This window comes from Drosophila ananassae (assembly GCF_017639315.1).
Source record: "Drosophila ananassae strain 14024-0371.13 chromosome 4 unlocalized genomic scaffold, ASM1763931v2 tig00000054, whole genome shotgun sequence".
In the NCBI taxonomy this organism is placed as follows: Eukaryota; Metazoa; Arthropoda; class Insecta; order Diptera; family Drosophilidae; genus Drosophila; species Drosophila ananassae.
Window position 1 is genome coordinate 1,992,805 of NW_025319037.1, and position 25,104 is coordinate 2,017,908.

General features: G+C 36.4%; 1 protein-coding gene across 5 annotated transcripts in view; it reads right to left on the reverse strand.

Moving 5' to 3' along the window:
- LOC6501803 (protein Gawky) overlaps positions 1 to 15,426 on the reverse strand; it is a 39,068-nt gene extending 23,642 nt beyond the window's left edge. Inside the window, exons 1-4 of one of the 5 annotated variants that reach the window (XM_014903702.3) lie at positions 15,129 to 15,426; positions 9,326 to 9,921; positions 1,278 to 2,731; positions 55 to 411 (exon numbers count right to left, since the gene is read on the reverse strand). In XM_014903702.3, the coding sequence (XP_014759188.1) occupies positions 55 to 411; positions 1,278 to 2,731; positions 9,326 to 9,749 (2,235 nt within the window). In that variant the 5' untranslated portion in view covers positions 9,750 to 9,921; positions 15,129 to 15,426. Of the gene's footprint in view, positions 1 to 54; positions 412 to 1,277; positions 2,732 to 9,325; positions 9,922 to 14,066; positions 14,086 to 14,771; positions 14,853 to 15,128 lie in introns of those variants that run through there. The other 4 variants (XM_044717670.1, XM_014903701.3, XM_032452184.2 and 1 more) reach the window with 4 other exon arrangements.
- Between the last annotated feature and the right edge of the window lie 9,678 nt (positions 15,427 to 25,104).

Sequence of the window (25,104 nt, forward strand, 5' to 3'; positions counted from 1 at the left end):
AACCAAAATCTATATTAAAAGCATGTCTTTTAGGGATTATGTATATTAAATTACCTTTATATTGCTAAGAAGTTGATTTAATAGATTAAGAGTAGCTTGTGTTAAAGGTTGTGTTAATATTTGACTTGATATAAAACCACTATGGATAGCCAACTGAATTTGCTGACCAAGCATTCTTATTTGTTGGCCCGATGGTTGATTGTTTGAATTAGAGGCAATATTTACTGACGTGGCTGCTGCAACTGCTGTGTTTGAAGCGTTTTGTCCAAATCCTACAGATAGAGCGGATGCATTTCCCACCGGTTGGGGTCCAACAGCAACGCCATGTGGACCTTGATTTAAGTACTTTTGTACTTGCAAAGCAGTCATGTTTGGATTATTATTTCCGCCTCCGGTATTCATAAGGTTATTCTAAAAAAAAAGTATATATTTAAAAATATTTAAATCTGAAACCTGATTTATATGTTCGACAAAAAGTGTGTGTGGGCTATGACAAAATCATTTAAGTACAGTATTTTCGTTTTTTTTGCCACTATTTATATCTCAACATCAAGCATTTTTTTTTAAATAGAATATCGATCCGAGCAAAATCGACAATATTATGAGATGAGCTGGTATCGTTATACCTTTAAATCTTTAATGCGTTCTTCTGAAGTGTCATTTTGAATGTATATTGAGAACAATAACAACATTTTGAACAATAAAACTGTACAAATCGTGTTTCAAGTTTGTACAGAATTTATTTAACTAATTAATCAGTTTTAGTTGAAAAAGTGAACTTAGTGGAATAACATTTTTTTTTCGGAAAAATTTCAAATCGAAGTTGATATACCCTTAAAGTTAAGTTAGCATTCTTGTCGCCGTTTTTGATATTTAAAGTTTTTGAACTATACAAATTTTGAATATAAAGTAAAATTTTTCTATTAAAAATTTATAAAAAAAAGTGATTGTTTGACCATAAAACCACCCGTATAACTCTTAAAAACTTATATATAAACAAGTACTAAACAAAACTGGAAAAATTCATAGCAGACAAAATTCAAAATGATATAGTCGAGAAACTAGATTGCCGATTGATATTCTGTGGGATATACCTTAACTCATATGTTAAATTCATATCTACAAAATGAAATATTTTTGCTTAATGGAACCGTTATTGTCTTTTCAATAACCAATAATTTTATTTTAGTAGTGTAAATTGTCGTAGTGTAACATGAAAATTGTTTCTAAAAATAAAATAAAAATACCTTATGCGATTTTATTTATTATTTACTTACAGGGGGAAACGACATTGAGGGTTGTGAACTGCCGACTGGATATCGGCCTGGAAATACTCCGCTGCTTGTTGAGCTTGAGTGATCCGAATAGGAACCAATAGTCTCATCGTGCCGACGCCATCCGTCCATTGTCATTGTGGAATTTGTACGCAAAATATCAGCAGCTTCTTCAATATTCATATTTGCACTCAGTAATGCTCGCTCTACATCCTCTTTTTTATAACCATTCTCGATCAGAATTCTATACTGCTTGCTCTGCTTTATCATATCCGCATTAAGCACCATTCCCACATTCATACCTGCCAGCTTTGGCTGCTGCTGAGATTTTCCAACAATACCGCTATGTGTGTTCCAGTCAGAGCTTATGTCTCCGCTATCAACTACACCCACACCTGCCGTTGTACTCCATCCTGCCGATGTGTTATTAGATTTGGTTTGCTTACCACCCCAACTTACTCCAACCGAGCCAGCGTCAGTCCAAGAATTCTGTACCAGTGACGTGTTGGATTTTTCGTCAACCCAATTACTTACTGGGACGGCACCTGCGGTAGGAGCTCCGACGCTAACATTGTGGCTGTCCTCTCCCCAAGATGTTACTCCAGTCACCGGATTTCTACCACTAACATTGTTTGAGTGTACCCACATGGTACTGCCATCAGGCTTGTGTTGTACGCCTCCCACCGATGCTAAGCGTGCTTGGGGCCCAATAACACTATTTATGTTTGGGTTATTGGGATTGGCACCCACTGGGACATTACTATTGCCAACCCCTGTAATACCGATGCCAACCGACTGGTTTTGCCCTCGCATTAAATGGCCGCCGCGATTGATTGAGTCATTTATATCCTTCCAATGACCGCTGGCAGAAGGGACACGAGGCTGCTGTCCCCATAATGAAGTTCCGTCATCATAATTTGGTATGCTTCGGCGCTGCGGCGGGGGAGATGGCTCCTCCCATCCACTTATCTGTTTAGATATGTCTTTAGACCCTACCGCTTGAGCAGGTCCCCATTGCGTTGCGATATTGGTAGAAACGGGAACGGAATTAGGGCCAGGACCTCCAGGAATCCCAGGACCTGTTGAACCTCCAACACCGGTTCCCGCAGATGTTACACTTTGACCAACTAATTTGTTCATATTTTGCATTTGATTGTGTGTCATTTGCGGGTGATGGCCCCACATTTCTGAGGTTCCATTTAGACGTCCAGAAATACCGCGGGGATCGCCGCGAATAGGATCTCGAGGATCGATCATTCGAATGTCACGAGGATCGCTAGCGGTAGAGCCATTGCCTCCCCGATGATCAACATTGCGTATGTCAATTGAACTAGCTCCGCCTGCAGTCAAAGGGCGAATATCCCGAGGATCACCCCACCCATTTCCAGTATTATTGGTATTGCTTCCACCAGCAGCAGTGACACTAGTTGCTCCGGTAATGTTGGCTCCACTTGTACCTTAAAAAGAAACATCAAATAAAAAAAACTACCATGTTACCAAACTAACATTAAATTTTTATATAAAAATTGAACCACCCATTAAGAGCCCTTGCAAATGGTATTATAATTTTGGTCAAAAGTGTGCAATGCATCTTTTTTTGCAATGCATCTTTTTTTGCAATGCATGCTTCTTTTCCTTGCTGGTAGATAAGTCAGAATGGGATCGGTCGAGTATATAACATTATAATTGATTAATCGGAAATGCCATAACTTTGGTGTTTTTTAAGTTAGAGAGATGGGACTTGGTACAGATTTTGGGCAAAGTAATCCGATTTGCCAAATTTCATAAGGATCGGCCGACTTTATTCTAAAGCAGTCAAATACATGAACGAACGGAATTGGCAAAACTTTGTATTTTAAGCTTGAATGATGGGACTTCGATCCGATCCTCTTTCGTAAGGATCGGCCGACTATATCCTATTTGAATCTGAATTTGTTTCAGCTAAATCAATTTCTATGGATCACTTACATTACTGGCCAAAATAATAAGTACACGCCCATATTTGTAACACCCTCAAAATCTTGATTTATGGTCAAAAAACCGTTTTTCGGAACTTCTTTGCGCTTAAAAATTCCTCAACGCGTTTTTTTCAACCGATTTCACAATTTTTGGTGTTTTTCAATAGTCAATTTCTATGGATCACTTACATTACTGGCCAAAATAATAAGTACACGCCCATATTTGTAACACCCTCAAAATCTTGATTTATGGTCAAAAAACCGTTTTTCGGGACTTCTTTGCGCTTAAAAATTCCTCAACGCGTTTTTTTCAACCGATTTTACAATTTTTGGTGTTTTTCAATAGTTAAATGTTGTAGCTTTTGAAAAAAAAATATATCTTCGATTTTGTTAAACAAAAAGGACAAAATTTTTACACCTGAAACTGAAGTTTTCGACTTTTATTCGTGCTTTTCGGATTTTGACGCCAGTTTTTCGGTACAACTTACAAATATTCTGTCATTTTGAGGGTGTTTGAGGGTGACCCAATAAACAATTCCTACTATGTTGTATGTCACTTCAAAAGTTCATTCACTTGTTTTTTTATATTATATATACATATATCGGGTCATATATATATCGGATCATATATATATCGGATCGTATATAGTATAAGATCGGAAAGGCCGATCCTTATGAGAATTTCACCAACAAATCAATTTTAAAATAAAAATGTTGGAAAGGTATCGGGCCTGCCAAGCATCTTTAAAAAAAGCAAGGTTGTCCCATTTCCGTTCATCCAGTTATATGGCAGCTACAGGATATAGTCGGCCGATCCTTATGAAATTTGGAAATAAGATTATTTTGACCAAAATGGAATCTGTACCAAGGCCAAAACTTAAACCATTGCAGACGGTATTATAATTTTGGTCAAAAGTGTGCAACGCAGGGAAGGAGACATCTCCGACCCTAGGGGCCGTTCAAGTATTACGTGACACTCATGGGGGTGGGGGGTGTTCTCAAAATGATCATAAACTATTACACTGGTGGAGGGAGGGGGTCCAAGCCCATGGTCACGTGATATGATCCTCCTTTCACAAAATAACTTTTTTCAATAAATGAACGTTTTATGTACTGTTCAAGAATTTCAAACAGCGCGACAATAGAATTTTCGTTTGTAATGTTGGCAGAATTTTATACCTTTGCGTATATTAGCAAATAATTATATATATTCTTGATCAGGATCACCTCCTGAATCGATATGAGCATGTCCGTCTGTCTGTCTCTCTCTCTCTGTTTCTACCCAAACTAGTCTCTCAGTTTTAAAGCTATCGAGTTGAAACTTTGCGCACATCCTTGTTTTGTTTGCAGGCAGTATATAAGTTGGAACAGCCGGGATCGGTCGACTATATTCTATAGCTGCTATATAACTCAGATTGATCAGAAATGCCATAACTTTGGTGTTTTTTAAGTTAGAGGGTTGGGACTTACCACACATGTTATATCTTATCTACAAAATTTCATAAGGATCGGCCGACTATATCCTATAGCTGTCATAGAACGATCGGAATTGGCAAAACTTTGGTGTTTTTTAAGTTGGAAAGATGGGACTTGGTACAGATTCTGATTTGCTATTCATAAATTGTATAAGGATCGGACCGGAGTAGGCATAACTTTCGTGATTTTTAAGCTAGAATAATGGGATTTTCTACGGGTTCCATTTTCTGTCTTATCTTATCTGTACTGCCATATTTCATGAGGATCGGCCGACTATATCCTATAGCCGCCATATAACTGAACAATCGGAAATGGCACAACCTTAACTGCATTTAAAAAAAAAAAAAATGCAAATGCAAAATGCAAAAAAAAAATTTTTTCTGAAATTTTTTATATAATAGAACATTATCTTAGGAATATCCTGTGAAAGTTTCATGTCGATCGGACTAAAACTTGCTGAGATACCGATTTTCTAGTTTCTTTCACTCCATACATTTTCCATTGCTTTTAAAACTTTAGATGCGTTTTTCTCAAAACAACTTTTTCAAGACGGTGCGTAACGTAACTCAAAAATTAATGCTCGGATCTAAATAAATCTCGGATCTTTTGCACACATCTTTAATACAATAAATACTTGCGGATAAACGAACGCTTTTTTTTTTTTTTAAATTTTTTTTACCATTTTTACGGGCAATAATGGGCGGTTTTTTATGTAACAAGAAAGGAAAGCTAACTTCGGGCGGAGCCGAAGTTTATATACCCTTGCAGTTGAGTCGCAGTCCGCTAGGTGGCGCCACGCATCTTATATTATTAGATATATAGCGGATCGTATATAGTTGGCCGATCGTTATGAAACTTGACAAATCGAATTATTTTGCCAAAAGAGGAATCCATTGAAACTCCCATCCTTCTAACTTGAAAAACAACGAAGTTATGGCATTTCTGATCAATCAGTTATATGGCAGCTATAGGATAGCGTTCCGACTTATACACTGCCTGCAAAGGAAAGAAGGGTGTGTGCAAAGTTTCAACTCGATAGCATTAAAATTGAGAGACTAGGTTACGTAGAAACGGACAGACGGACATGCTCATATCGACTCAGGAGGTGATCCTGATCAAGAATATATATACTTTATAGGGTCGGAGATGTCTCCTTCACTGCGTTGCACACTTTTGACCAAAATTATAATACCCTCTGCAAGGGTATAAAAATGGTACCTCCGACTTTACAACCGCGCCAAAAATTCAAAATCGCATATTTTTCAAAATGGTTTCGTTCATCCGCACAAGAAACTAATATTTTAAGTAAATCAATTCAATTTTTTTATTTTCGATAACACTGTAAGGCCAGACTTTACGCAACGCAAGAGACCAATTTTTGGAAGCGACTCCGGCCGACTGCCCGTCACGGGATAAATTATAATTATTTCTTAAAAATAAAAATTCCTAGATACTCTCCAAATATAGCCATTAATCGTGTAAAAAAATTGAATTGATATATTTACTCAGACATAAAAAAAAAAATCCCAAAAATCTGCTATTTTTCAGCCTCTGAAACCATCCTGCCCCCCTTAATCGGAAATTCACAAAAAAAAAAAATTTGTCAATATAAATTTCTTGAACAAATTTTTTCATTTTTTTATATTTATACAATATGGAAAAAATTATGGTTATAGTTATCATAAAGTTCAACAATACCCAATATTATTATTTTTTCGAAATTGAATATTGTTGATCAGTATCAATAGCCATGTCCGGGTGTCTGTCTGGTCGTCTGTCCGTCAAATCGTGTAAATCTCAGTGACTAAAGATAGGTTTTTTGACTAAAGTTTTAAATTTTTGCCACCCATATTACTGTAACTATTTCCCGGTTCATGAAAACATTTTGAAAATGTTTTGATGCCAAAAGATTTCTATGGTTATTTATATCTGGAAATAAAATTCAGCTACATCGGCCGATTTTTAGGAGTTATCGACATTTTGTGGTTCTGGCTTTCAGTATTTCTAAACGCGTGGATCTGGCAGACTACATAAGATAGAGCGAAAAATTCGAAATGACGAAAATTCAAAAAAGTTGTTTGAAAAAATTTTAATGCCAAACCATTTCAATGCCAAATTTATAACTAAAGAAACAAAATTCAGCTAAATAAGGTCATTTGGTATGTGTAGCAATTTAAAGTTTGGGTGGAAAATATTAGTACCGCGTATTATATAGTCAGGAAATAGTCAGGAAAGCAGTCTTTTCTTGTTTATTTTTATACCTTTGCAGAATATATTAATTTTGTACAATTTTGTACAATACAATTTTTGTATTGAATGCATTGAAGCAAACATTTCCGACAAATTGGACAAAATGAATATGCCTTTCAATGGTATAAAAACGAAATATTCTTATAAGATGCTGTTTTATTTGTCATGCATAAATTGAAAATTATGCACAACGCGTTGGACAAATTTGTTCCATTACTTTCATCGTCTTCATCAACGAAACCGCCATGGTTTAACAAACACCTTTCTCGTCTTAAGAACAGGAAATCTAGAGCTTACAAAATGTTTCTGAAGTCTGGATCTTTGTTTCATCAGACAAACTTTCTTTACATTCGCAACCAGTTTATTCTTCTTAATAATCAACTTTATAAGCGTTACATCGTAAATTGTAAGACTAACTTCCGAAATGATCCGAGCTCCTTCTATTCGTTTGTCAATTTGAAACGTTAATCCGGCCTTTTTCCTCCTTCCCTAACTTATAAAAATATTTCTGATTTTTCAGAATAAGGTATTGCTAATCTTTTTGACTTTTTTTTCAATCAACCCATTCGTCCGATTCTTATAATTTAAATTCCACATACCCTTATAAAATTCCGTACATAAACAATATTTACTTGTCTAAATTTGATCATCTCGATGTTTCTAATGCTCTTTCAACCTTGGATATCTCTTTTTCTGCTGGTCCTGATAACGTCCCGAGCTGTATTCATAGGTACTGCTCCGATATCCTATGCTATCCTCTTACCACCCTATTCAATTTATCTTTGGACCTTTCATGCCTTCCCAAGAGATGGAATGAATCTTTTATTATTCCACTTCATAAGAAAGGTTCTAAAATACTTATTGATAACTACCGTAGTATTGCTAAACTTTCTGCTATTCCCAAGCTGCTGGAGAAAATGGTTACATTGCAACTGCAACATCATTGCAAAAGCATAATTTCCTCCACCCAGCATGGTTTTGTCAAAAATCGTTCTACAACAACCAATTTGCTAGAATTCACTTCGATCGTCCATAAGGGTTTTCTCAAACGAATGCAAACCGATGTTATTTACACCGATTTTAGCAAAGCTTTCGAGTCTCCTCCAGAAACTTTATCTTATGGGTTTCCCTCCTAATATCATAAAGTGAATGACTTCATATCTATCTAATCGTACGCAGCGGGTTTTGTTTAAGAACATCACATCTCAAGTTATAAAAGTAACATCTGGTGTTCCGCAAGGCAGTCACTTAGGACATCTTCTGTTTATCCTCTTTGTTAACGACTTGCCTAGTGTCGTGAGCTATGCTACTACACTTATGTATGCTGATGATGTGAAGCTCTGTTTTTCTTACTCTGACCTCTTTCTTTATAGACATCTACAGTTTGACCTTGACGAAGTATTCTTATGGTGCTCTAATAATCTCCTCTCACTAAACTGCTCAAAATGCAAGGTTATGACGTTTAACCGTAACACGCCTCATGTCATCTCGTACTCACTTGGGAATCACTTTTTAGATCGTGTTTCCTTAATGAATGATCTTGGAGTTCTTTTCGATCACAAGCTGTCGTTTAATGAACATATTTCTGTAACAGTAAATAAAGCCAGAGGAGTGCTTGCTTTTATCAAGCGTTGGTCAAAAGAGTTTGATGATCCCTTTACCACTAAAACATTGTATATCTCTTTGGTTCGACCGATCCTAGAATACTGTTCATGCGTTTGGAGTCCGCAGTATATGGTTCATCAAAGAAGTATTGAATCAGTGCAAAAGCAGTTTCTTTTATTTGCCTTAAAATATTTAAACTGGGACTCAGAAGGTCTTCTTCCACCATATCGTTGTCGGCTGAAGTTATTAGACCTGCCACCATTGCAGGTACGTCGTACTTGTGCTGGGGCCATGCTCCTTCATAAAATCATTCTTGGTCAAGTTGACTCTAATCTTTTACTTGAAAAAATAAAATTTTCTGCTCCAAATAGGTCAACCAGGTCCTTCCGACCCCTTTGGTTACCAATTTGTAGATCAAATTTTGCGGACCATGATCCTTTTCGTGTTATCTGTAAAAATTATAATCTATTGTCCCATTTATTTTCCCCTGAATTATCCCTTGATGTAATAAAATCTAAATTGTTTGTTTTTCTTTTAGAATAATTTTCCTAATTCTTAATTATAATTAATTAATTTTAAAATTGAATATAATATATACCAGGTAATTGTTACTTCAATAAAAAATAAAAAAAAAAAAGTTCTGTTGAATTTGTAAAATTTTAATCCAAGTGCCTTTAAATAAATTCATTTGAAGGTGCATGATCCCGCAATATGAATAAGTTGTTGTCCAATTTAACTTAATTAAAAAAAAAAGGGTGTTACCTGAAGATCCAAGTCCCACAACTCCTTGTGACCACTGGGGTCCTGTTGATGCAACGACTCCTCCCGGGCCAACATTTACTCCGCTTTGGTTTACTCCCACTGCTGCTCCAGAATTGCTGACTGATCCGCCAACCCATACACTACTCGCGTCTGTATTATCATCATCTTCTCCCCACGTGCCGCCTAGATTAGAGGATGGGGTATGACCCCAAGACGGTTTTGGAACTTGTTGAGCTGTAGGTTGACCACCGTTTCTTAAATTAGATTCCCAAAGATCAGTGCCATTGTTAATGTTTGGTTTCCACAAAGGTGGTCCTGCTGCATCTTTGTTAGCTGGCTCTGGAGAGCTAGGGACCTCCCAGTTTGTATCCTGGTTGACGTGCTGGCAACCCCAGCCATCCTGGGAAAAAAGAGCTTCACGCATCGTATTTAAATACTGCAAGTAATCCTCTGCTTCAATTGTAGCATTCCCGACTAATCCCGAATCAAATTCCACTGGAACTTCATTATTGTAATCAAACGCAATTTTATTTAATTCCAATGATACTTTTACGTGGAAGTTGGTGTTTTATTCCTCTTGCGGCGATTTATAAGTTCTGTTGAATTTAAAAAAATTAAATAAATTTATCTATCTAAGGTATAAGATATAAGATATAAGATATAAGATATAAGATATAAGATATGATATATAAGATATAACATATAAAATATAAGATATATAAGATACAAGATCCCCCTTTTAACACGCTAAAAGCCTCGTTCTTACACGATTGCAAATCTTTAAAAACCAGCAAACAACAAAAAAAAAAAGTTGCAACACACTGACTTAAACTATAAAAGCCACCAAATGCATTTCAAATTTTATATGGATGACTTTTTAATAATTTTATGTTTCTATGAAGTTTATCCTGTTAATTAATTATATGAATCAACTTTTTTAATATCATACAAACTTGTAATTTTGAAAATATGAATGTTCTACATTTTTTAAAGGCCTTAATGGGTTAATTAAATTTTGAAAACATGAGTACCGGGTATCAAATAAAACAAGGAAAGCTAACTTCGGGCGGAGCCGAAGTTAATATACCCTTGCAGTTAAGGTTGTTTCATTTCCGATCTTTCATTTATATGGTGGCTATAAGATATAGTTGGCCGATCCTTATGAAATTTGGCAGATCTAATTCGACTGTCCAACATGGAATCCGTAGAAAGTCCTATCATTCTAGCTTAAAAGATCGTCGTCAATCGTTCAGTTATTTGTCAGCTGTAGGATATAGTCGCCCGATCCTTATAAAATTCAGCAAATCAGATTATTTTGTACAAAGTAAAATCAGTACCAAGTCCCATCTTTCTAACTTAAAAAACACCAAGGTTATGGCATTTCCGCTCAATCAGTTATATGGCAGGTATAAAATATAGTCGACCGATCCCGGCTGTTCCGACTTATATACTGCCTGCAAACAAAACAAGGATGTGTGTTTCAAGTCTCAACTCGATAGTTTTAAAACTGAGAGACTAGTTTGCGTAGAAACAGACAGACGGACAGAAGAACATGCTTATATCGACTGAGGAGGTGATCCTGATCAAGAATATATATACTTTATAGGGCCGGAGATGTCTCCTTCGCTGCGTAACACACTTTTGACCAAAATTTTAATACCGTCTGCAAGGGTATAAAAATCTCTTGACGAGGTAAAATACCAATGACGAAACTGCATGCCATGTTTTTTTTTTGTATGATTTTATATTATTAGATGTATATTGGATATTGTAGACCTTTCTTTATGTGAATTTAGCTATGAAAGCTATAAGAAAATATTATAAGTCCTTTTTTTGCCTATAAAAATACCACCACAGTTGTGTTATTTTCGATTGATCTAGATAAGTTAGATGGCAGCTATAGAATAATATACATATGTATACATCTTATCTTATAAAGTCCCAATCTTCCAGCTTAAAAACACTAAAGGTTTGCTATTTCCGATTAATCGGTTACATGGTAGATAGGATATAGTCGACCGATCCCGGCCGTTCCGACTTATGTATATACTGCGCGAAAAGAGAAGAATGTGTGCAAAGTTTGAAGCCCATAGCTCCGAAACTGAGAGGCGATTTAGCGTGAAAACAGACAGAAATTCCACTAAAAAAATAATATTATCGACCACCTAAGTCGATATAAACATGTCCGTCTGTCTGTTTCTACGAACACTTTCTAAACTAGTCTCTCAGTTTTAAAGCTTTGGACTTCTTTGCATACGTTCTTCTTTCCTTTGCACGCAGTATACATACATACAGCTGTGTTCATAGAAATAGCAGTGCGACAGGAGCAGCACTATAAAGCTCTTTTTTGCCATATTCCCTTTTGATAGTTGATGACTTGAACTTTCTTTTAGTAGAATGGAATATAGACATAAGAAAAGACAAAAAATCCCGCCAGATTATCTCCATTTTTGTGTTTTATCGATAATTTTGGCCATGTGCACAACTTTTTGGCTGTTCACTGAAATAGCAGTTTTTGATTTTGTTTCCAGAAAAGTTACAAAATATTTTGTAATTTTGTAAAAAGTGAGTTTAATTAAGTTCATTATTGTAATTTTTATGGCAATACATTACAAATTTGAAAAAATTTTAATTTTAGTGGGTAGGGGACCTCACTGCTCTAAGGAAGAAAGGGAAAAGATTGTTTGGCTACGAAAGGAGGGTAAAACTTACAAGGAAATTCAAAACATTTTAAAATGTTCAGCCAAGATGGTTTCGAATGCCATAAATCATGATTCCAAGCCAGAAAAACGCGGTGCGAAACGCAAAACAACAATCATAGAGGACCGCCGTATAGTGCGCTTCAGCAAAGCGAATCCTTTCGCATCCTCTAGGGACATAAAAGCGGACCTGAGCTTGGAGATCAGTGATGTGACTATTCGCCGACGACTCTTAGACCAAAATTTGAGTGCACGAAGTCCTAGAAAGGTTCCATTGCTTGGTAAAAGACATATAAAAGCAAGGTTGGAGTTTGCCAAAAGCCACTTGAACTGGCCAGTATCGAAATGGCGTAATATCCTGTGGACAGACGAGTCAAAACTTGTGCTTTTTGGAGGAAAAGGCTCTAGAGAGTATGTTCGTGGAGCCCCAAACACTGAATACCACCCAAACCATACGCTTAAAACCGTGAAGCACGGGGGCCTAAAAATCTTGGTTTGGGCATGTTTTTCTTATAGTGGCGTAGGTCCCATACACATGATAGAGGGAATCATGGATCAACGAGTATACGTAGATATACTAAAAAAAGTTATGCTGCCGTTTGCTGAGGAAGAGATTCCATTAAAATGGACATTCCAACAGGATAATGATCCAAAGCACACCAGCAAATTGGCCAAGGAGTGGTTCAATAAAGAAAAGATTGACGTAATGCCTTGGCCAGCACAATCTCCAGACTTAAATCCCATAGAAAATTTATGGGGGGACATCAAGCGGTATGTGTCCAAGAAATCTCCGACTTCTAAACCGCAGCTTTGGAAAGTTGTGCAGGAGGCATGGGGCCAGATTCCCCTTAAACGGTGCCAGGATCTGGTGGACTCAATGCCACGTCGGTGTGAGGCTGTAATAGCTAATAAGGGGTTTACAACCAAATATTAGGAACTAATAAATATTTTCTTTAATATAATTAAGTTATTTATAAGCTATTGAGAATTTTGTTTTATTTTTAATTTAACACTGCTATTTCAATGATCATCATAATGTATACTTATTTTTTTGTTATTAGCCATATTTTTTTAAATATTTAAGTATGTAGCTTGGAAAAAATTTTGATTTACTTAAAAATAAATACATTAAGCTGTTATAGATAAATTTTGTGTCAAATTTGTGTTTATAATAGTATTTTCCATTCTTGAACGTGCAGGTTGTAGGCACTGCTATTTCAATGAACACAGCTGTACATATAAGTCGGAACGGTCGGGATGATCGGAAATATCATAACTTTGGTGTTTTTTAATTTAGAAGAATGGTTCATAATTTCGTAAGCTGGCTGAATTTCTTATCTGCATGTAAATTGTTCAAACCTAAATAACAAAACAAGTAAAACCAAGAAAGGAAAGCTAACTTCGGGCGGAGCCGAAGTTTATATACCCTTGCAGTTGAGTCGCAGTCCGCTAGGTGGCGCCACGCATCTTATATTATTAGATATATAGCGGATCGTATATAGTTGGCCGATCCTAATGAAATTTGGCATATCAAATTATTTTGCCCAAAGAGGAATCCATTGAAACTCCCATCCTTCCAACTTGAAAAACAACGATGTTATGGCATTTCCGATCAATCAGTTATATGGCAGCTATAGGATATAGTCGACCGATTCCGGCCGTTCCGACTTATATACTGCCTGCAACAGAAAGAAGGGTGTGTGCAAAGTTTTAACTCGATAGCTTTAAAACTGAGAGACTAGTTTGCGTAAAAACAGACAGACAGATACTACGCACAGACGGACATGCGCTCATATCGACTCAGGAGGTGATCCTGATAAAGAACATATATACTTTATAGGGTCGGAGATGTCTCCTTCACTGCGTTACACACTTTTGACCAAAATTATAATACCCTCTCCAAGGGTATACAAATATTTCTACCGAACAGTTACCTTCTACATATATATAAATATATATATATATATTAATTTATATATATTTATACATATGTAAGCGAATAGAAAAAAAAAAATTGTACACATACAGATGTATGTACTTACATATACATATGCACACATAAAATGTGTCGATCTTATTTGTCAGCCCTATGAAAGAAAAGAAGAAATCAGTCTTCATTGACGCAATCACCCTATTTTAGCTTTTTAAACTATTTTATGCAATTTTTAGTTATAATTTTCTATTCTATGTAAAGTCGTCAAGTTTTATATAATCTTTCAGAGTATAGTATGCATAAAATAAACATGAATGGTTCAATACAGTCTATTAACGTGAACACTTACAAGGTATTAACACATTCACATACCTACATACATATGTACATCAATTCATGCAGCCAAACAAGTTGAAAAAAAAATTCAAACAATGGAAATTTAAAATGGCAGAAAAAAACTAATTCTTTTTATTGTATAAATTATATTTAAAAGTTTTGTTAAGCAAATAAACTAAATAAGCACAATGCCACGATTATATGTACATATATTCAAAATTTTATTTTCAGTATAAGTATGTACCTTCCGAAATACATGTATACATGTATGTAAGTTCGTAAGTACTCCCACTTCCATATAAATATGTACATACATATGTGTAACGCCAACCTATTTTGACAATTTCAGTGTGTATGTTAATGAAAAGATAAATATGTATGCGTTGAAGTTTTTTTTTGCTATTTAAATTTTTTTTATATAAATTTAATGTTTTTTTCCTTGGTTATTTAGATACAAATCTTTAAAACGGTATCTTACAGCTTTAAATTTTTATATAGGAAATATAAAGTTCCGGTTCACATGTAACGAAAGGAACGACTGTGCGAATTAAGAATGTATTGAAATAAATACATACATACATACATACAGATACATATTATTTTTAATGTTGCCACCTCGTCAAAAAGCAATTGGTTTTTATGTATGTGATATACATATACACGAATTTATCAAATAAAAATCTATAAAGTATTCCTTTCATTAACAAAAGTAAGTCGACTTCGTCTCTTAATTTATCGATCTAAGAAAAATTACTACGTCATTATGTAAAAATTAATCAGCCTGGCAACTCTAATTTTCCGATGCGTGATACACAAAGCGAACCGAACAACACACCTTTTTTGTAATGATGCAAATACATGTGCAGTCTCATGAGAGCATAACTAACCAATTCAATTTTGAAGGTTTTAAGATTTAAAAAACTACGCTTCGATTAGTTGGATTTCTCACTTTTATTTTATACATGCCTTTCAGAATTCACATAAAATTACGAAATCTTGATCGAACTGATTAAGATAGTACTGAAATTTTGCCAATTTCTTTCGCTCGAATGAAACTCCGTGTGTTGTTTTTGCATGAATAGACACACAACGCGTTTTAAAATAGTGTGACCACAAAGCTATTTATATATCCTACTTCCATAATTCTCACCAATATTTTCTATGAATAAATATTTTTTTTAGGTCTTAGAAGAGTAACCTTCAACTCTCTGTATTAGAAATATAATTTATTTTAAAATGAAAAAAATTGTCGATATTATAATTTTTTAAATAATGATTTCATTGGTTTTTTTTTAAAATAGGTACATAGATAGATCATAGATATGTAGAAAGAACGGTCAACCAAAGAACAAAATTTAAGTCAATTAATGTTTTTCAAGTGTTTTCATCGAAATAAAAAAAATCAATGCAAATTTGCAAGTTCTAAAGTTTGGTTTTGAATATTACTATGGAATATTTTGTTTTGAATTATTTGCTTTAAGAGTTTCTTTGCCATAACGATGTCATTACACAACGACCATAGCTGACCTTGTAAATATAGTATTTCTGGTACAGGATCTATCGCCTAAGGCAGGAGCCAAAGTTTTTGCGGTTAGGGTCCTAGGGCAGGAGCATCAGTTTCACAAAGAACTCTCTTGTATATCTACGATGGCTTATAGTGTAGTGGTTCCATACAATGTTCAATAAATAACTATCCATGATGCTTCTATGTTACGGTCATTTTATAAGATAAAGCTTCAGCTTTATCTTATATACCTGTTGGGTCAGGAGGCAGTTAAATTTGTAACTTTAATAGCAGTTAAATATACTTTTTCTTTTTCACCATTGTTGGTCTCAAGCCGATTCTTTTTCGGCTTCAACGGGCATTATCTTTAAAATTTGAAGCTAGCGAGCTTTCGCCTGCCTATTATCTACGGGCTGACACTCTCGCCTATCATCTCATCACATACGGACAAGACTTCTGCATGAATACATCCAAAACGGAAATTCATTCATTTATTTTAATTAATTTATTTATTCTAGAAGTAGGTGGAATTTTTTTCTGTACTGTATAGTTGGGTGTGAGTGAGTTAGGTAGTAATGTCGTCTTTGATTGACAGTGTTCTAATGATGAGTACAGCATAATTGATGTGCAGTAGTCAACGCACTGTACAGTGTTTTGGTGCGCAGTTTCAAAAGTAGCAAAGTTCACCATTCCGCTAATAATAATTAAATTTATGTCCGTAGTTCTAGATATTTCATTTTTTTCCACCAAAATCTGCAATTTAACTTAACCAGCTTCAAGAGGTTAAATATAGTATTCCAACGAGTTGTCCCGATTTGTTTAAATATTTAACAAGCTTTCTGCAGCGATTAACCAGATCCAGCAATTCGGGTACCTCAAATACATCACTGTACACAGTTGACATACAAGCTGTACAGTGTTAAAAAAACACAAATGCACCCTCGAAAGGTACAACCATATACTGTTCACACTTTCTGAAAATAATGCTCACTTTTTATATTGGAACGTTATTGAAAAATCTGAATATAAATCTGAACGTGTCTGTTGGGACTTGTGCCAGCATCAAATATCATAATTATTTCTATTTAATTCTCTCAGTGTAACTAGCCGCAGCGGTCCACTAATTGCCCGTTATCAGCTGTTCCATATTCTTTGTTTCTCCCATGCATGCGCTTTGTTGTTCTTTTGTAGCGCATGCACTTCGGGAGCTTTGGTGGAGCTTCTGCGCAAGCTCTTAGGTTTTATGCACTTGTATATTCGGCTTTGTTTGGATCGGCCGCGGAATTTGTTTTGGGGTTAAATTGACCCATAATAAATTGGAATATAATTTGAATCTCGTTTTATTAATTCGGCTGCTATCAAAACGCTGATAGCTCAACAGTGACTTAGCTAATAAAATTTACAATTTTATGAACATACAATAGAACTAACGCGAATATATGAGGTTTAGTTTTGGGCACTGTTTAAATTTATGAATGTAAATTTTTTAATAAACCAAATATACAGTATATACATATGTAGTTCATCAGTGGCTTGAAAAGAACCATTTTTATACCCTTGCAGAGGGTATTATAATTTTGGTCAAAAGTGTGCAACGCAGTGAAGGAGACATCTCCGACCCTATAAAGTATATATATTCTTGATCAGAATGACCTCCTGAGTCGATATAAGCATGTCCGTCTGTCTGTCTGTCCGTCTGTCTGTCTGTTCGTCTGTCTGTCTGTCCGTCTGTCTGTCGGCTCTACGCAAACTAGTCTCTTAGTTTTAGAGCTGTCGAGTTGAAACTTTTCACACATCCTTCTTTTGCTTGCAGGTAGTACATAAGTCGGAACGGCCGGGATCGGTCGACTATATCCTATAGCTGTCATATAACTCAGATTGAACAGAAATTCCATAACTTTGGTGTTTTTTAAGTTAGAGGGTTGGGACTTTACACACATGTTATATTTGACCAAAATATCTTATCTACAAAATTTCATAAGGATCGGCCGACTATATTCTATAGCTGATATAGAAGGATCGGAATTGGCATAACTTTGGTGTTTTTTAAGTTTGGTGTTTAGAAAGATGGGACTTGGTACAGATTCCATTTTGGGAAAAATAATCTGATTTGCCAAATTTCATAGGGATCAGCCAACTATATCCAATATCCGCCATATAACTGATCTATCGGAAATGGCACAGCTGCAAGGGTATATTAACTTCGGCTCCGCCCGAAGTTAGCTTTCCTTTCTTGTTTTAAATGCATTTGTTGGGCCAAACAGCGACCAAAAAATGAATGTAAAATAATCATATTATGCTTAGCTGCAGCTGTATTCGTCTCTGTTTTGTCTCCCAGTTTCGCATGCGCTATATTGTTATTTGTAGCGTATGCGCTTTGGGGAGCTTTGCTAGAGCTTCTGCGCAACTTCTTGGTTTTTCGTTTGTTGTGATTTGGAATTAATTGGAGCCGCATAGATTAGGGTTAAATAGAGCCCAAAATAAAATTATTGAAAACCCTATTTTAAACGTGTGTATTTATTCGGCTGCTATTAAAAACTATTAATGGCAATTATATAGCCTGTAGCACTTGCCATTACGTAAAGCGACCCCTAGGAGCCACAGTGGGCGGAAGGTGCCGCCAAGGTGGAGGAGCACCGTAATCCCAATTTGGAATAGGGTACCGCAGAAAGTTCGCTTCGAACCAGAATAAGGTTCGAGCGAACGGAGGAGCTCAGAAGAGAACCCAAAGAGGGAGGAAGACCGCTGAGATTCCCCCTCTCGAGAAGGTCCAGGGTGAGGGTGTTCCTGCCTAGGATCGCGCTCAATAGTGAACCCATGGACTGAAACGGAAGTCTTAATCCGGAAGTCTTAATTTGATATCAGAAAGACACTTAAGTAAAATGTTAGATATATACACGAAAAACAAAAAGAAAAAAGAGAAAAAAATCATCACCGAAACAAGTTAAGAAAAAAATTAACGTAAATGTCCTAATGATTTTCATCGGTGCACCAGCATTAATCAAAATGTATCGTCTCTAAAAATTGTGAACTTTTTCTATGGTTTTATTTGTTTGTGCCGGCCCCATTGGGGAAAGCAGGCTTTTTATTGTGTAAACCTTTGTTTCAGCGACCCATCGAAAGCGCTTTCGTCGTGGGTTGCAACAAGGAACTTTTTCTTGTGCCGAAAAATCCGGACTCTATATGTCGAAAGTTCTTTTGAGCCCTTTTGGTTTCTTTGTTTTTTTTTCGGTTCAATTGATTTATGATTTTTATTAAATTTTATCGATTTTAATTTGTCCTATGCCAATTTTATTATGTACTATTTATTATATCCAATTCAATTAATCAACGTTATTATTTAAATTGTATTTTCTTAAGTTTTATATGCGCAGTTTTTATGGTCAATTTTTATATATATTGTCGTAATAATAATAAATATGTTTATAATGTGCAAAACACTGAGAGTATGCCGCAGCTAGGCGGGATTAGTTGGTAGGAGTACCCAAGAGAAGGGGTCGCTCGCAGGATGCGGAACCGCCTCAGCCCATAAATGATTGTAGTAATTAACGTTCGTTACAGCCCGCGATCGCGAATAAAATGGTTTTTATAACAATCCTCTATGCACCGACCGCAGTATGCTTTTCATATTTAAAAATAATATTAACAGTTTTTGTCCTGAAGTTTCAGTCACAAACGAAATAATGCCTCTCAAAAAATCGAATTTTGGTCGTCGTACTCGCAACGCAGTATCAATGAAAATGAAGGTTTCTAATTGGACTGAGCAACAGCAGGAATTGGTGCGAGAGCATTTTGCATTTCGATATGATCCAGCTGTTGATTATAGCTCCAATCGCCAGGTCATCATTGGCCAGATGCACCACCAGAGCCACTGCGAACTCTGTTTGCTGGAACCACTGCAGAATCGAAGCATTTCCTATCAATCATTAGGAAATATAATTCTTTATAATTCTTTTTAACTACTACAAGTCAATTTATGCCAACTTTCAAAATCAAAGGGCAAATCTATCACAAAGCTGGCGCCCTGCTCCCGTTCCCAGACAGTAAACATAAATTTCTTCAAATTTATTTCAGCCTCAGGTATGGGAAAAGTACTGTGAGCATGTAAACTCATTGTTTGGGATGAATGTACCATGGAACACAAAAAAGCGTGTCTGTCGTGTTCTTCATTTCTTGAACGTCTAACCACAATACAGAGAAGCGTGGCAGGGTACAGCTAGTCTATATCAGAGAACGGCTCGGGGGGCATTTTTCGGCACCCTATGCATACTCATAAAAATTCGTATATGGATGGCACTCTCCACTCATCAGAAAAATTACATGATGCGACACACACAAATTCCAATAAGTGTAATGAGTGTATTGCCTTTCTAGCACTTGTTCACTTTGTGTATGTGTGACTTTTAACACTCAGACACTCAGGTATTTTACGCTCGTAAGTATTAATCATACTTGCCACACAAATGAGAGATTAGTAAAAATCATGATTGTGTCAAAAAAATATGAGTAGTAAAAACACACATGAAAGTCTTGAGTCTTTTCAGAAACACCTAGGTGTTTTCAGATTGATCTGTTGCCATGGTTTTACTTTGGTGACGAAATTGGTTGTCAAAAATATTATCCGCATATTTTGTAATACTTTCTTACTTCAATCATTCATTATTGGATATCCGAGTAAGCAACATGACTAGTGAAGCCGAAGCTATTCGCCGAAAAATTGCAAGTGGCGAACTTAAAACGATACCTAGAGGAAAAGGTAAAAGCCTAATATGGAATATTTTATATGAAATTCAAAGAGAAGATGGATCACTGGTGGATGGGTGGATTTTTTGCAGCACTTGTGAAAAAGTTTTAAAATATTCCCAAAAGCAAACCTCCAATTTGTCGAGACATAAGTGCTGCGTTCAATTAAAAAATCCTCCGGAGGAGAAAAAAGTGACAGTTGCGGATAAGAAGGAGGCAATCAAGAAATGTACTTCGTGGATCGTCCAGGATTGCCGACCTTTCACTGCAGTGTCGGGAGTCCCGACTCGGGACCCGGATTTAAAGAACTTGTGAAGTTTTTTATCAAAATAGGAGCCACTTACGGAAGCAACGTAAATATTGAAGATTTACTTCCCGATCCGACAACTCTAAGCCGAAACACCGGAAAGGAAGCAACCGAAAAAAAAGTTGAATTGGCGCAAAATTTAAAAAACGCTGTAAATGCCGGAGATGTATCAGCCACAGTCGACATGTGGACGGATAACTACGTGCAGCGGAACTTCCTAGGAGTAACCGTCCACTTTTTTAAGGACGCTAGACTGCAAAGTCTGGTCCTGGGAATTAAATCAATGGAGTACCAGAGGTCTACAGCGGACAACATTTCGAGAAAACTGCAGACCCTCTTCGCCGACTTCAACGTAGACAGCCTTGAAAAAGTTAAATTTGTAACTGATCGAGGATCAAATATTAAAAAAGCTTTGGAAGAATATACCCGACTGAACTGCAGCACCCATCTGTTGTCTAACGCGTTGGAAAGCTCTTTCGGTGAAGCAACGGATTTGGCGGATACATTGGACACGTGCAAGAAGGTGGTAAAATACTTTAAAAAATCTAATATGCAACACCATTTACAAACCACCTTAAAAAACCCGTGCCCCACACGATGGAACTCCCACTATACCATGCAAAAATTAATTGTTGACAACTGGGCGGAGGTCAACAAAATTATAAGTGAGACGCCAACTGCACCAGTCCTAAATGTAAATTTAGCAGAACTAAAATCTTTAGTGGCGTTGTTAGAGGGCTTTGAGAGGGTTTTTAAAGAGCTACAAATTTGTAAATCTCCCTCAATTTGCTTCGTAGTTCCTTCAATCGCAAAAATCTGTGAACTATGCGAAACTCAAATGACAGACTTTTTATCAATAGCTAAATTAAAAGAAAATCTTTTGAATCACATAAACGCTATTTGGAAGGAAAATTTAAGCATTTGGCATAAAGTCGCCTTTTTCCTTTATCCACCAGCTACTATAATCCAACAACAAGATTTACTTAAGATAAAATCTTTTTGCGTTTACCAAATGGAAATGAATACCGCCGGAAACGATCAGGATTTCAATTCAAGCTTCATTTTGAATAACAATAACCCAATGAGACTTACACCCCCCTCAGTTGCTTCTAAGCAATCTTTTTTTTTTCAAATTTAGTCCACCCTAATAATTATACATCCGAAACGCCATTAGAAGAACTAGAAAGGTATTGTCGAGAAAGAGTGGCTCTAACCGAGGGCTTTGAACCAACTGATTGGTGGAATCAAAATAAAAATTCATACCCCCGACATTCTCATCTTGCACTGCAAGTCCTTTCTATACCTGCCAGTAGTGCCGCCTGTGAGAGGGTGTTTTCTATGGCCGGTAATATTATGACCGAAAAGAGGAATAGGCTTACACCAAAGTCTGTGGACAACATAATTTTTCTCCACTCCATCTTTAAAAATTCACGCGAAGCTTAAATATTTTAATTTCAATAAAGTCCCCTATTATGTAAATTCAATGTTTTTTATTTTTTATATGTTATTATAAATTAATATATATGTTTAAGTTATTTTAATAAAACCACCCTTGCCTATTATTGTTTTATGAAATTTTTTTTGTGCCTTTCCTTCTACTCATCTTTTTTTCATCAGTGCCTACGATTGACTTTCAAAAATTTTACAGAGTAAAGAAAAGGCAAGTACTCAAAATCATGTGTGTTTACACACACCCGAAATTTTTGACACAGTAACTACTCGTCGTAAGATAAGTGCTTGCCTGAAATATTCAACATTGTGGCGACACGTACGTACATTGCAGTTAATGACGAATATGCGTGTCCAGTTGCAGAACGATGGGGTATTCTCATGACAGTTACTGGACGTTGGGGACGGAAAGCTGCGAGTTAATGAGACCACAATAAAAATATCAATATCAGAAAATTTTTGTAATTTCGTAACATCGAAAGAGGAACTAATCGAAAAAATAAATCCTAACATTCAAATCAATTATAGGAATCACGATTGGCTTAGTGAACGAGTTATACTTGCCGCCAAGAATAAATATGTCTATCAACTTAATAATGTTATCCAATCCAACATAGAAACTGAGAAAATTATATTTAAGTCAATAGACACCATTGTGGAGACAGATGAAGCGGTTAATAACCCAACGAACACAGCTACCCATGCCAAGTTGTTCAGCCAAAATGCATGGCACTTAGACCTCATTCCTACTTGGGAGTCTACGACGGGATTTCGGGCAGCGATGCAGGACTTTAGAGGCTGTGGGTGTGGACACTCAGGTGGGAAGACGTAGAGTTGGAAATAACAATAGAATGGTCCTTCATTATAATGAATTTACCTGTCTCTGCTTGTATATTATAGTGTGGTTGCCCCTGACTGCCGGCTAGGCTTGACTAGGTCTATGACGAAAATGTTTGACGAAATTGGCGATATCGGCTTTACAACATGCAGAGTCTCTTTTGATGTTCTCCTACGTTTTCATTGCTCTGAATATTCGGCGCTTATTAACGCTGTCATTTCGGTCAATATCTCGGACCTTCAGCGTAGCTTCAGTATTGATGTTTCCAGTAGAATATTCCGGTCTACCTAATCATGGCTGATCCTGAGTTTTTCACATTTGCTTATCGGAGCTAGCCTCTTTGGTCACTCGAGGCCACTGCTTCTAAGGATGTAACGAAGACCCCACACCCGCTTGAGGAACGTTTAGATTGTCTACTGCGACCGTTTTGGGAAATGGACCGTGCTGCAAGCCAATTGTGAAGCTGACGTGAATTTTATGTCTGTTCCGGTTAACCATCGAAAGTAAGATTTCGTAACGTGGCCATTGCAGGAGATTTTTGCAAAATTTCTCGATGTGTCAGAGTTTTTCCTGATTACAGGTTATGAAACTGGATACTGTCACTTATGCAGTAAAGCCGGCCTGGTTTTTATCTGTTCAAGCAATACATAAGTTGGTAGAGGTTGAGCAGTCTATGTTTCCAAAGGCTGGTGAAATGCTGCGTCGCGATTGATGATCTACTTTCCGGAGGTGGGTCTATAGATGAAGCTACCCTATGAGTGACTAACCCCGGTCCCATCTGAACGATTGACTCTGGAGTTGCGTGCAAGGTTTCTGCTTTAGACAAGTATGGTCTCTGGAATACTCACTGGTCGGAAGCTTACACATTTCGACGTTGGATATTGATAGTCTCCCGGATCAAAGAGTCAACGGCTGCCAGGTCTTTGGAGTCATTGAGATGAATTTTTGAGGGCCCTTTCACTATAAGCCAGAAGCTCGCAATGTAAAATGTTATGTGAGCGTTTTCATTTGTTTTGCCACCATAGCCGTTTGTTGAAGCTAAAAACCATCTATAGGAGCTGCTCCCACGGAAGCGATAAGCATCTCTCTTTATCGGCCTCTGCTTGAGTTTTCCGCGATTGATTCCGTCGAATCCTCTGGGCGGTTAGACCCTCAGTCCTTGGATTTGAGGAGCTGGATTTGATTGTAGCTATCATAAATTCACGACCGTTATTGTCTCTTTCAGAATATCTTTCTTTCACAAACCTTTCTTTCGGACAAAATCGTAATATCCTATATATACATAATATCCATACAATTTTATTTTTGAATACCCATTTTTATATTTGTAAATACAACACTTATATGTCTATAACGAGGAATACAAATAAAAATATTTAACAGACTCTTGCTGATTAAAAATATTTTAATTTGGCTCAGATTTGGCTCGAAAATACGCGTCGATTGGTATCATCTTGATCCGATATTTCTTTCAAAAGTTATTCAGTAAAATCGATTTTAAAATAACTTTCCAAATTATGGAGTTCGTCAAGTTTTTCTCCTAAAAAAAGGCCCGTCCGCGTTTGCCTAATTTTTTTATTACAAACTAGCTGACCCGGCAGACTTCGTACTGCCAGCTGTTGTTTTTTTCAGAAATTCAGAGAAATTTCAGAAATTTTTTTTTTGAGACAAAATTTAAAATTTTTCAAACTTAAAAAAATTATCTGTTACGGTAAGACCTGAAGATCGCTAAAATTAAGTTTCGCGGAGCTGACCAAATAAATTAATTAACAGTATTTGTTGGGCCAAGCAGCCACCAAAAGGTGCATTTAAAATAATCATAAAATGCTAAGCTGCAGCTGTTGTTATCAGCATGTCTCTGTTTTGTCTCCCAGTTTCGCATGCGCTTTATTGTTATTTGTAGCGTATGCGCTTTGGGGAGCTTTGGTTGAGCTTCTGCGCAAGCTCTTAGGTTTTTATGTCTTGTAATT